This window comes from Mus musculus, chromosome 13 (assembly GCF_000001635.26).
Source record: "Mus musculus strain C57BL/6J chromosome 13, GRCm38.p6 C57BL/6J".
In the NCBI taxonomy this organism is placed as follows: Eukaryota; Metazoa; Chordata; class Mammalia; order Rodentia; family Muridae; genus Mus; species Mus musculus.
This window is the reverse complement of record NC_000079.6, coordinates 45,546,387-45,560,480: the sequence shown is the minus strand read 5'-3', so window position 1 is coordinate 45,560,480 and position 14,094 is coordinate 45,546,387. Positions and strand designations below refer to the sequence as shown.

At 45.6% G+C, this 14,094-nt stretch overlaps 1 protein-coding gene across 19 annotated transcripts in view; it reads left to right on the top strand.

Annotated features, from left to right (window-relative positions):
* Positions 1–10,726, top strand: part of Atxn1 (ataxin 1) — a 415,237-nt gene extending 404,511 nt beyond the window's left edge. For all 19 annotated transcript variants that reach the window (NM_001199304.1, NM_009124.6, NM_001199305.1 and 16 more), the window contains one exon: positions 2,896–10,726. In NM_001199304.1, the coding sequence (NP_001186233.1) occupies positions 2,896–3,426 (531 nt within the window). In that variant the 3' untranslated portion in view covers positions 3,427–10,726. The remainder of the gene's footprint in view (positions 1–2,895) is intronic.
* Positions 10,727–14,094: the final 3,368 nt, after the last annotated feature.

Genomic DNA, 14,094 nt, shown 5'->3' with positions numbered 1-14,094 from the left:
AAGAAGGCTCTGTCTGAAGTGCACAGACTGGGCAGGAGGCAAGTATCTTTAGAGTTAAATAAGCACACACACACACACACACACACACACACACACTCACTCACACACACACCTTCCAGTGTGTAGTGAAGAGCTGTGGCAGGTGAATCCTGTGAGGCTTGTTCTGGTGACATTTTTCCCCAAGTGACATGCTGGGCTTGGCCAAAACTCAGGTGGTGAACATCATGAGGAATTGTCTAGATGTTATGGAAGAGAATCCAGTAAAGTTTGTCTGTGATTTAGATGTGGGTAATGGAAAGAAGGAAGAGAAGACATTGTGATTTCCAGGATTTTGGAACCAAACGACGTGAAGAATAAGGATGGAGAGAGAACAAGGGAGCCACTATCAGGAGGTCTGTCTCTCTCAGAGACATCTGAATGGCTCTGTGTTCAGATAACAGGTAGCCAATACCTAACCTATAAAGCCCTGGGAAGATTCTGGTCTCTGGAAGATAAGGACCTCTGTCTTACGCAAGTCCCTTTTCATGGTCTCTCTTGCTTAGTTGAAACTGCTGTCTGACCCAAGAATGTTAAGTCACCTGTTTACCATATTGTAATGCCATGTAGGTAAAATTCAGGAGGGTATAGAAGAAAGGGAGCATTTGGGGTGGGGGAGGGGTCTGGGATTTAATCCTAATTCCATTGGCTAATAACTATAACATTAGGAAGATGATTTTCCTTATCTATTTAGAAAGCTGAAATGATACTATTTGTTTCACTAGCATGCCATCAGCATTCAAAAATACCTTTGTGAGTCAGAGCATTTGACAAACAGTAAGCACTCAGAAAGAACATGTAGTAGAATGCCTTTTACCTGTTCCTTGACTCTCTCAGATGTGTAAATAATGCATGTTGATCATTTGCACACCCAACAGACTCCTGTCTACCTTGTCTCCTAACTCACTAAGTCCCATCAGTGCTGACAATTACACTGACTGGGTCCCGTGCAGGTGATCATAGTTGCTATGAATGGGTGGTTACAAGGGCCATGTCATGTCCCAAAGATAGCGATACACAGCACTCCTTCCCCCCTCCCAGCTCCTAGTCTCTCCACCCACCCTCTTCTGGGATGGTCCCACAGCTTTGGCAGGGATTGATATAGATGTCCTATTTAAGGGCAAGCACTCCATAGATACTTCTTCACAGCATGTGAACAAGTTCAATGAGTCTCTACGTTAACTGCTCATAGCCCAGAGCCATGAGATTTCCCTCCAAATGACATGTGCTGTGATTTTTTTTTTCTTTCTAAAACATCTTTCCATGGTCTATGGATCCAGCAAAGAAAGGAAGCTTAGTAATTCAAGAAGCCTGTGTAGTGAGATGAGCTCAGGGGTGAAGCATGAGACTTTAGCTCTCAAAACAACCTGGCGGCTGGACCATATCTGTCCCTGTAGTGTCTACTCGCAAAAGCCCTCCAACACTGCCCCATCCTTCAGGCCCGTCTTCTAAGAAAGACCTCCCTACTGGTCCCAGCCTTTATAGATGATGCCCCCCTTAAATTCATTGAACACATAAAGTTCATTGGTTCTAAGGATTATATTCATCCCCCCTTTAGGTGATAGGAATTCAGTGGCAAACAGGCACATACTGTTCTTCACAGAGTTTACCTAACATCTCAGTCTGACCAATATTTAGCATGACTATAGCTGGCCTTTGGAGTCACCCACAGTGCCTCACAAGTGGGCACTTTGTGGTTGCTGGGCAACCAGTAGATGGTTTTACCAGACCCCCTACAAACCTGGTATTTGGTAGAATGCTTTGAACGATGTAAGGAATTTATATTTGTCTCAGTAGCTTCTGCCCAGGGTCTGTGTATGGCCAGTGCAGCTGTGGCTGCAGTTAGCACACAGAGTATCTCTGTAAGGCGAGAGGCTGGTAAACAAACTCTCAGGTTTTTTTCTTCTTATCTAGCCTATGAGTGTCTGTGTTGAATAAAACACTCAAGGGGGCCTAAGGAGATAGCTCAGTTGGTAAAGTTCTTTCCACGAAAACAGAAGGACTTGAGTTTGATCCCCAGACCCATGTTTAAGGAGTATAAGCCAAGCAGTGGTGGCGCATGTCTTTAATCCCAGCACTTGGGAGGTAGAGGCAGGCAGATTTCTGAGTTCCAGGCCAGCCTGGTCTACAAAGTGAGTTCCAGGACAGCAAGGGCTATACAGAGAAACCTTCTCTCTCTCTCTCTCTCTCTCTCTCTCTCTCTCTCTCTCTCTCTCTCACACACACACACACACACACACACACACACACACACACACACGGCAGAGTGTGGAGGCATGTACTTGTAACCTCTGCACCCACTGGGGAGGCAGAGATAGAATCTGCAAAGCTTGCTGACCACCAGATGATCTCCAGGCCATTAGACACATCCTCCACTCCCAGGTGTGTCGGGGGTGGCTGCAATTACAGTATTCTGTCAAGAAGCTAGCATTTCTCAGTGCTTCTCCCAGCCTCTGGCTCTTATGTCCCCCGACACCCCCCACCCCACCCCCATCTCTCCCATGAGGCTTCCTGAGCCTTCAGGAGGGGGTTTAATACAGATATCCTGCTTAGGGCTGAGAACTCAGTCCTTATTCTCAACACTTTGACCTTCAGGTCATTGGTAGTAGGGGTATGACCACTATTAAGTTTCCCGTGTTCCAATGGATGGCCCCACACCTGTGCACATAAAGAGAGTAAGAACCACGTGTTTTTAGTGGGTTATCCTTGAAGAACTCACACCCAAGGTTGAGCTCCAGCCTCTGTACATACACGGTTTTCTGTGCACACATACACATGTACGTGCACATGTGAACACCACGTATGAACTGTTTTCTCATGTTTCCTTCCCTTTTCCTCCCTCTACTTCTGTTTCCACAGGTCAGTGTCGAAGTCTTGGTAGAGTATCCTTTTTTTGTATTTGGACAGGGCTGGTCATCCTGCTGTCCTGAGCGGACCAGCCAGCTCTTTGATCTGCCGTGTTCCAAACTCTCTGTTGGGGACGTCTGCATCTCGCTCACCCTCAAGAACCTGAAGAATGGCTCTGTTAAAAAGGGCCAGCCTGTGGACCCTGCCAGCGTCCTGCTGAAGCAGGCAAAGACCGACAGCCTGGCTGGCAGCAGACACAGATACGCGGAGCAGGAAAACGGAATCAACCAGGGAAGCGCCCAGGTGCTCTCTGAGAATGGCGAACTGAAGTTTCCAGAAAAAATAGGATTGCCTGCAGCACCCTTCCTCAGCAAAATAGAACCGAGCAAACCCACAGCCACGAGGAAGAGGAGGTGGTCGGCGCCGGAGACCCGTAAACTGGAGAAGTCGGAGGACGAGCCACCTTTGACTCTTCCCAAGCCTTCGCTCATTCCTCAGGAGGTTAAGATCTGCATCGAAGGCCGATCTAACGTGGGCAAGTAGAGACCTTGCGGGCAGCGGAGGCCCGGGGCCTCCTTTTACTGTCTGTATCCAGATTACTGTACTGTAGGCTAAGTAACACAGTATTTACATGTTACATCCTCTTTAGGTTTGTATTCTAACCTTGTCATTAGAGTCAAACAGGTGTGTCGCAGGAGACTGGTGCGTTTGCATTGTCTGCAAGGGTCTGTTGAGGAGCTGGTGGGTGGAGGATGGTCAGAACCATGTCCATGGAGCTCCCGGGCATCCTTAGTGGCCCTGAATGTGGCTTCATCAGCCCCTGCCTTCTCCGGCAGTGTGCAGAGTCGAGGGGCATCAGTTCCCACTGGTTTCAAGAACAAACACAGTGGGAAGTATCCTGCAAGGGAGTGTCTGGGTGCGTGTCCCTTGTGAAGGAGTGCGAGTGAGGGTGTCTCTTTCTCTGCCTCTGTCTCCCTCACTTGCTCCCTCTCAGTGTGGGGTTGGGGGACCTGGGTTTCCCACCTGCAAAGTCATCAGGGAACCCAGCTTCCAGGCATTGTAGGGAGACATCAGACAGGCAGATGGGAAACTAGTTTCAAAGAACGTGGTTCTCTCCAACATATTTTACAATAAAAAGCAACTTTTAATCATAGATATATAGATATATATATATATTTCCCCCCATGGGGCCTGACTGCACTGAGGTTTTTTTGTTTTATTTTGTTTTGTTGGGTTTTTGTTTTTGTTCTTTTTTTTTTTTTTTTTTTTTTTTTTTTTAAGAGCAGCTGCCACTTGCAGGATTTCATTTCTGCTTTACCCGGTCCAGTCCAGTGACATCATCAGTCGTCATGGTGGGCAGGGAAAGTCCTTGCTCAGGTCACTCCTGGTCAGGCAGGTAGCAGTGGGGCGGGAGGGACGGAGGGAGCACCCACACTGGTTTCTGTGCAGTGTTAGGAAAAGCAATCAGGTTACTTGCGTTGGCTTCCAAGAAGGAAAATGCAAGCCCCGCTTCCCGCGAGAGCCAGCTTCTCCCAGCTGTGCCGGCAGCATCTTTTCTGTATTTTAGGTCTAGTACTGTTCATGACTATGGACAACTCGGGTGCCGCTTTTTTTTTTTCTTTCTTTCTTTTTTCCTCAATCCCAGTGTGACATGAGGAGTTAGATCTGGAAGATGCTCCTCTGTTACTTTATCTCGCAAACAGCTAAAAATGCTGTGCAGGCTTCTTAACCAAGCATCTTGGTCTGTCATTCAACAAGTACTGTATCTCACTTTCGACTCTTTTTGGGAAAAGAAAAGGAAAAAAAAAATGACAAACCTAAGTTGCTTTTGTTTTTGTTTTTGTTTTTTCTTCTCAACACTGTAACTACACTTCAGCTCTGCTCACAAGCCAGCAATCGAAAACTCCAATCTGGTTTAAAAGGATGAATGTGAAGTACGAACTAGCCCGTGACAATATATGACTACCGAGTACTACCTGACGGCAGGCACTTGTCACTTTGATGTTGGAGAAAGAGTTAAAGGCATATGCAGAGTTGGCAGAGAAACCGAGACAAGACACAGAGGAAAAGACACTCGGTTGTGTCCAGTGTTTTTAGGACGAACTTCTAAAGAACTTTGCGATTTGCACATCTTGAGTTTATAATTTGTGTGATATTCCTGCAGTTTTTATCTAATAACATTGTGGGAAAGGTTTGGGAGGGTTACAAGAGCATAAATAAATGTAGCAAAATTACTTTCTAACCTGCCTAGACCCTAGGCCCTTCTTAGAAGGTTCTGTCCCCTTTGAGACTTCATTTTGTCATCTACCACATCTGTCACCAGAAGCCAGGTCTGAGGGTCTTCTTCAGCGCCATTGAGAGTTTCCCATATAGACATTTTATATATGTGAGCAAGTATTTTCATTTCTGGAAAAAAAAGTGTTAAATTTTTTTTTAAAAGAAACTTATGTTTCTATTTGAAATCCAACTAGGATCTAATGTTTGGTACAAAACTCCAGAAATGGTATTTTCATAAAGTCACAAGTTTTCATTCCCAGAGGTCAAAATATCATTTGTGGGTTCTGAGTGGGTCTTAAAGTACTTTAACCCTAGTTTTATAAATGGGGAGAAGTTTTTAAACATTCTTTCTTGGCTACAACCTAAGTAAGTACTTATTTGACGTTTCTTTTTAGCAATTTAAAAAGAAAAGATTTCTTCCATTTCTCAAAATAGAAAAAAAAAAAAACCAAAAAGACCCTCCCCTGGCAACCCACATACATGTTGGCTATCCAGTCTCCATTCACAGTGGCTTTTGTTGGGACTAATGATCTTTTTCCAGACCATTTTCTGGGATGTACCAAACACCTTTGAGTAGGTCCGGAATAGCTGGCCTCTCCCTAAACTTCATCGCCCTCTCCGCCCGCTGGCAGAGCTGGGTGAGCCCGTTCTTGCAATCAGACGCTTATTTAGTGCTGTGATCCTTTTGTTTTATTTTATTTTTTTTAATCTTTCTGTTCAGAGACCTTGCTTGATCTTCCCTATATCTGCTCAGGGCACTGGCACTTACTAGGTTTTCGGTTTTGTTTTGTTTTGTTTTGTTTTAACCTCCAATGGTGAGAGGACTAGGAGGTTGCCACGGAGGCGCTGTGTGCCAGTTATCTACAACAGCCCCTGTGAGCTCAGAAAACACACACACACACACACACACACACACACAAACACACACTCTGCTCTCTGGCTAACTCCGAGGAGTGAACTGACTGCATCCACTAAGCTGACACTAAAACAGGTAAAAACACACATGGCTCAGAGCAATAGGAATATCATAACTTGTGGTTCTATTTCAGGTATAGGAATTATACAAATCATTGATTCTTCCGAAGCATCCGTCCCATCTCATTCTCTGGCTCCCTTAGCATGTGCAATACTTTGTGTGCCAATAGTGTGCTATCTAGTTAAAGTTCATTCCCTTTTGGCCTTTTCCTTGTTCGGTGGGCTGACCTTTCTTCCCCTCGCTGGCCAGAGAAAGGCTGGAGGAGTGAGCCAGGAGAGGCGAGCCCCTTCCATTTCTCCTTAACACCGATGGATGCAGAGTGCTAGGGTAGGCAGCCTATGGGAGCCTGTGTGTGTCTGTCACCAGGACACAGTGAGAGCCAGCCAAGGAGACCTGAGGGAAGCACTTTGAAGGTCCGTCACCACACTCTGCAAAGGCCCCTCGCTCTGTAGTGAAGCTGGAATGGAGCCAGGAGGCGGAGTGGCTCCTAGGACGAACTCTGGAGCGGAATGGTCTTCAGTCAACTCATTTTCAGTCTCTTCTGTGTCCTTGAGACTTTGATCCCTGCCTTTGACACAAGCAACTTATTGCATATGTGTGTGTTCTGAGCATGCCCACCAGTGGCTTTGGAGGGCAACCTGGCAACCACAGTCACCATTCCCTTGGGACAGCTTTCTCTTCAAACAGGAAGAACACACAGAGGCAGGAGCCACCTCTTATTTGCAGACATTGGTGGGGTCCTCCAGGCTCCCGGAGCACCTTTGGTCAACTGTGTAGGGAGCACGGTAATAGCAGTGCCCTCATCGGACAAGGATCAGCCACGCGCCTCTGTACCTGTCCTCTTTGCAATATTTACCAACAGCCGACTTTTCCTTCTTCTCTTTCCTGCTTTCCATTTTAAAACAAAGTAACAGCAGGCCTTTTTTGTGTTTACAACGGAACACAATCACCAAGAAATTAGTCAGGGCAAAAAGAAAACATAGTAATATTACTCATAAGAAATCAGCAAACAAGAACCTCTTTCTAGGGATTTCTAAATACACAACAACGTGACTGTTCCTTAGACTGTTTAACTTTAGAATTATTTCAGTTTGTCTGGGCCACCTTGGGGGTCAGTGGGATGGGGTAGGGACTGGGGTGGGGGAAGGCCAGGGATACCACTTACCTCAAATCTTTTTAAAAGTGGAAATCCAAATTGCATTTGGGGGAGGGTGGGGAGGGGGGACTTGCAGGATAATCGTCTATGTTGGTCACATTTTGCTTTTCTCGATTCATCCAACTCAGTTTGGGATGGCCTGATGTTTGTGGTGGTGGCAACAGAACGTCCTTAACTCTGAACCCCAACCTTGTATGTTTTCTGTTAGGTGAGCTTGTTGGGTTCCTCCCCACCCCCTTACCCCATAAGGAAGTGGCAGCGTCCTTTCTCCCTTGCAAGGAACCCTGCAGAACCTTCCACACCTCTTACTCAGGGATGGGGCTGGTGTGTGTGTGTGGAACACAGATGTGTTCAGCAACAGCACTTTGGACTGCTCTGGAGTAGGGTTGTACAATTTCAAGGAATGTTTGGATCTCCCCGCACAGTGTGGATTGCTCCTTAGCTACTGCACAGATTGCAATATAATGCTGCACGTTCAAGACGAGCAGTAGCTCCTCATAATCAGAAGAAAAAAAATATATCCACTCTTTGCACATAGTTTGATCTTTACTGAAATATGTTGCCAAAATCTGTTTTTGTTCTAGCTTTGTATCTTTTCATTTCTTTCTTTCTCTCTCTCTCTCTTTTTTCTTTTAAGGAAACAATTGATAATACCTTGTAACATCTGTGACTACTAAGGAAACCTATTTTGTAGATGCTTTTGAAGACACTAACACCTATTTCAGACACGGGTGAGGAGGCAGAGCTCTTGGGATAGAAAGCCAGACTTTGTAAGTTGAGTTGGCATGGCAACTGTTTCCTGAGCCACAAGACCCTCAACCAACTGGTCTGCTCTCTCTCTCGAGAGCCCTTCGCTCCTCATTTCCCAGTCACCCCCTTTGACTCCAGGGGAATACAGGGCCTCCAGTCTCCGGGTCCTATCCAGTTTCTTTAGTGGTTGAGATGAACGGCAAGAGAATCATATTTTGTTGTTTTAAAAGTGGAGCAAAGGCCTTTGCATCCACAGTTGTGTTTTGATGCCAGGATTTCCGAAATAGAAAATTTAAGGAAAAATCGAGTAATAACTATAGAGAATTTACTTTTCTTTTAATAAAGCACATGCGTATGACCTGTTGAGTTGGGTTGGTTTTCTCCCTGTCCATGAACAGTGTTGTATTTCTGTTCCTAAGGCAACTCGAAACAGTTTGCACACCTCTACTCTGGAGCTGGGATTTCTTTCATAGATGACCTCGCTTCAAATGTTACCTTACTGATAGGCTTTTTCTTGTAGCGCTATACCTTGTGGGAAGTTTTTTTGTTTTGTTTTGTTTTTTTCTTTAAAGTACACCCAATTTGAGCAGCTGGGGGGTGGGGGAGGGAGGGTTGAGACACTCACTTTGGGGGTGGGTGGGTTACAGATAATTTTTTTTTAAAAAAATTGCACAAAAGAAAAATGAATGTTGAAATGATTCATTCAGTGTTTGAAAGAGACAGATCTGTTGAAACTATGAGTTTCATATTTTGTGTGTAAAAAAAACAAAAAAACAAAACAAAAAAAACAAAACAGAGGAGGGGTTTGAAAGTTACATGTTTGGGGGTTTATTTTTCCTGTATATAGCAATTTGTTGTCTTGATCATCAAATTTGTATGGTTATGGCCTGGAAGAATTATGATGTCAGAGGCTCTTCAACTATACCGTACCTATGCTTACTGTTCTGTTTTTGTTACACACGGCTCTTGTGTGAAGGATGGGGGAACTCTGTATTCCGCTATTTGAGGATACTGTCCATTCCTAGGCCGAAAGTACTTCCCTAAGTTCCCTTCTTAAGCCATTGCAACTTTACTTTGGATGATGTCTGACATTTTCAGCACTTCCTGTTCCTATCAACCCAAAGAATATAATCCTGAACATGAAGTGTTTCTAAAAGGGATCCTCCTTCCCAGTAGACAGAAAAAAGTCGAGCCTTTCTTCTGCCTCCCACCCCAGACCTCATTCCTACAGGGGTAGAACACCCATTTTGGCTTGAATGCCTGGCTTTTGTTTTGATGTTTCTCAAGTAGAGGCCAGACGAAATGCAGAACGGTTTCTCAGAGTTATATTCCAGCTCAGCAGTTGCGCTGGGTGGTGCAAACCAGACAGCGTGGGGGCAGTAAACAGACCCTACCTTTAATTCTTCAATTTGGGTTCATGTCCCCTCCCTTAAGGCGCAAGTTCTTATTGCTTAGATTGACCTTGACAAAGGCAGAAGCGAGACATCGGGTCAGCTTTTCACATCCTGACACGTGCATACAGGAACTTCACCTGTATTCAGATGAAGTGTGTTTGGCCAATAGATACCGTCTACATGATACCAGTCTCTAAGAACTTCCCTAACACTTTTTAACTGAAAGGAGTTAAGTCTTCCACTACAGATCACTTGGAGACTCCATCCACGCATGTCCTCTTGTCCCTTTGCTTGCCTGGATGGCTCATGTGAAGGCCTGTGTGGGAAGCACTGTTTACAGTAACCCTTACCAAGATAATATACTGTCCCCTAGACTACCGAGCTGAGGTGACACTGGCTTAGAACTGTTGGAGTGAAAGATCAGTTACTAAGAAGGTTGGTGCACAGGTTTTCTCCAGTTCTTACAGGAGCCCCTTGCTCGGAAGTTATTCTCCAGTCCAAGGGTGGGATGCACTGTTGAGTCCATGATGAGGCGTAACCATGGCAACCCACCACAGTCCCATTCTGTGACTACTGCCCCCTCCCCAACCCACACTGCTCAAGTGTGACCCAGGTAGTGTCAGCAGAAAGGGGGTTGCGGTGGAGTCCTGTCAGTATTTATGGTGGCCTTTCGGTAAGACAGTCTACATCTCTAACCAGTGGAGTCTTGGCCCTCCGGAACCTGAGATCTGCACCAGTTGAAGGGTTTTAACATCAGGTTCCCAGACCCTCCAATTTCCATTCATTGCCTCCCCACAGGCCAAGCGGAAACAGACACCAAAACTTGGGCTAAGGGTACTACCATGTGGAGAACTAGGGAAAACAAAATGGTTTTTTTTTTTGCACCTTATTGAAAAGAAACTTTTAAGTGCATACATAGTTAAGAGCTTTTATCGTGACAGGAGAACGTTTCCATATGCGTGCATACTCTCTGTAATTCCAGTGTAAAATGTTGTATTTGCACTAGCTTTTTTAAAACAAATATTAAAAAAATGGAAGAATTCATATTCTATTTTCTAATCGTGGTGTGTCTATTTGTAGGATACACTCGAGTCTGTTTATTGAATTTTATGGTCCCTTTCTTTGATGGTGCTTGCAGGTTTTCTAGGTAGAAATTATTTCATTATTATAATAAAACAATGTTTGATTCAAAATTTGAACAAAATTGTTTTAAATAAATTGTCTGTATACCAGTACAAGTTTATTGTATAATACTCGTACTACTAATAAAATAACAGTGCCAATTGCAAACCTGTGTCTTCGCCGTCTGTCAGATCCCTAAAGAAAGCGGTGGCTGAAAAGAGGGGAGTCCCTCTTCACTGACCTATCCACATCACCTCAGTGCACCCTGGGGAGACCGGTGTGAGATGAGGCATGACTGTCTCTAACCTGCCATCTCCTCTCTGCTCAACATTCTAGGTTTTTCTTCTCAAATGATTGGCAAGCTTTGTGCCTAATGTGGCATTTATCAGTGACGTCTTCAGTTTGGCTCCAACTGGTAAGTAAGCTGTGGTTGCTTGAGCAGGTTTCCCTGGCGTGCATACTTCCTAGAAACCTGTGGGACAGAGGTCTTCCTGCATGAGAAAGCCTGCTCTGCAACTGTCTCGGAAGTACTGTGCACAGGCTGGTGTTGGGCTCAGCTTTGGGAAGGTGTGGCTTGGTGGTGGTTTAGGAAAATCATTACTCCTGCAGCAGCAAATCCCCAGGTATGCCCTGCTCCAATCCACACGTGCCGATGTCGTTCTTCTAATTGAAATTGGAGCTCACACCGGGGAGAAGATGCCAGAAATAGTTGAGAGTTCTCACTTGGCCAAGGAAGAATGGGAACCCTTTGCTTCTATTTTCTTCTTTCTTGTATTTTTGAGCTATCCAATTAGGACTCATCCCAACAAATCAGGCAGCCTAGGTTACGTAGTAACAAATCAGGCAGCCTAGGTTACATAGTAACAAATCAGGCAGCCTAGACTATGTAGTAGCATGTGACTCCTGAAACGAGGGTCTGGGGTTCTACACATTGTATTTTAAGCATGCTGGAAAATAAGTAGCATGCCAGGAAGCCTCATTGAACCAGACTAGAAGGGCTGTTCCTGGTATGCAATGGGCAAGCCTTCTGCCTGCCCACGTGATTAGATACTAATAGCAGACTGTTTATAGCTAACAGTTATCCTACGGCTAGGATAATTCAAAAGGCTGATTAGGAAAAATACATAGCTTACTGTGATACTCTGAGACATGCCTTGAAACTCTAAGAAGCATTGCTCCAGTCCAAGACCAAGATTCATGCTCCCCTGTTCCAGGGTTGTGCTTGCCTTCCAAAGAGAATTCCCTCCTGTACCTATGACCTAATAGGGAAATGGGGACATTTATGTCTCTGCTTCCCTGTCTGCAGAGATGTGAGCAGGCAGCCTCTCATAACCATAGCCACTTCTGCCACCATTGCTCCCATTCCATCACAGGAAGTTCCGTGCATGGGCAACAAGCCTTCTTTGTCCGTGTTGTTTGCCTGGACTGAAGGATGCTCTCACAGTAGATCCTCTAGGCTCATTCTGATCACTGACTTGCTCCAGCCAAGGGAATGTGTGTTCTTTTTAGGAAGCCTCTGTTTCAAGATAATCCTGGTGCCTGGGGTTTTGCAAGAGCACGTGTGGCCTTCATTTGCTTAGAACTAGATAGCAAGGGGCCTGCCTTTGGCTACATAAAACCACCAGTCTGCAAGGATCCTTACAGAGCAAAGTGGCATTTGTTATTGCAGGGAGAGGGAAACCGAAGCCCAGGCCAAGACCATCCTGAAGCAGCACCCATGTAGAGCATGTGCTATGTGGAACCTTTGGGGCCATGTCCCCACAGTGATGCATGCTGCAATGTTAATTTAACACAGGGACCAGGCCTATAATGTTATATTGAGCTGTTGAGGTATCATATTGAGAATCTGGGGGAAACGCACAGGTCTGAAGAGACCTGCCGATGCCAGTCCACCTGAAAGGACTTAGGACTTCCTTTCCTTCTTACTTATTCTAGGCTCATTAAACTGACTTAAATATGAAACACATCCTCCATAAGGTATATCAAGGGAGGCTGACACTAGACACAGATAGGGCAGACAGAGTGTGGGGGTCCTCTACACAAGTGCCATATCCTGTTTGCCTTGAATACCCCTTTTCTTGCAACGACATGTGTGATGATTCATCCTGCCAAGCAGACAAAGGTTTAGAATCACAAAGGAGATACAATTATAGGTGTGCCTGTTAGGGTGTTTCTGGAGACGATTAGCTGAGTAGCCCCACCCCACGGGCTGGGGACCTGGACTAGATAGAGGGTGAGGGTAACGGAGGCAGGAAACCAAATGGAACAGGATTTTGATAGTTTGCAGAGATGTAAGCAAGCAGCCTTGTGTTCCCAGTCACAGATGCCGGCCACTCCCTACTGTAATGGACAGTGTCACTTGAACTTTCACTGGAAAAAACCCTTGCTCCCTTAAGTTGCTCCTTTCAGGGGAATTTGGTTATTGTGATGGGAAAAGTCATGAATACATCCAGCACGCAACCTTCCCAAGTATGCCACTCATATTTCTACAGGTCTAAGAGCAATGCTTGGGGGCTCTGGGAGGAAGGCTGGAGGAGGGGTCAGAGTGCCCTCTTCTCAAACGTTAAGTACAGTCGTATAGTACCTGACTGGTAATGGGTTGGGCACCCCCGCCCCCATGTAATGGTGTAGCTACATCATCAGATATGGTAGGCACCAGACAATTAATTGATCCTCACTCAGCAATACCATTCTTCTCCCTGGAATGTCGTATTTGCTTTTTCAAAGAAAAGGCACACTCTTGTGCCTGCTGATAAACCTTGTTAGGAAAAACCACCCGATTCTCAGAAACACTAATGCTTTGACACTGCAGGGCAGCTCCCTGGGCTAAGTAGGGCCTTCCTCCAAGACAGAGTCTCTCTTACCAGCCAATAATGGCCACCTTCCTACATAGCTACTTCCCAGGAAGTATTCATACAAGGGACTTTCCGTGACTCACAATCTAAGCCCCTTTAGGCCTCAGAGCACTTGGTTTTCAGCAAGGCTTCTTCATGGCTTTTTCATAAAACATCTGTGAGGCTTCAAGATGGTTTGTAAACACCTGGAGAGGGGCCAGCCTGGCTGAGCTGCAGCAGGAGGATTGCAAGTTCGAAGTCAGCCTGGGCTACCAGCTAGATCCTGACTTTAAAAAAGAGAGAGGGCCAGCCAGCCTGACAAGTTGGAGATCAACTGCGTATCTGACATACTACACAAAATCCCAGGACAGGTCGAGCTTGCTAGCAGCTCTGAACAGGCTGGGAGATAAGCTAACAGGGTTGGACAATTCATGTCCATTGACCCTGCAACCTGAGAGCCTGCGACCCTGCTCATTGCATTTTTTTTTTTTTTTTTTTTTGCTTCCCAGCAACAAAAAGCTGCAGGTAGCAGTAGGTGGGTTGTGAGCTTTGTAGGCTCTTGCTCAGCCCCACACCACACTCCCTCCCCAACCAAGGGCCTTGTGTGTTAACCACTGAAGTTCACTTACCTGACTGGGCAGGCTTTCCCAATGCTTATGAGGCTCTATAGGACTGTGGTCCTGAACACGCAAACTCCAGCAC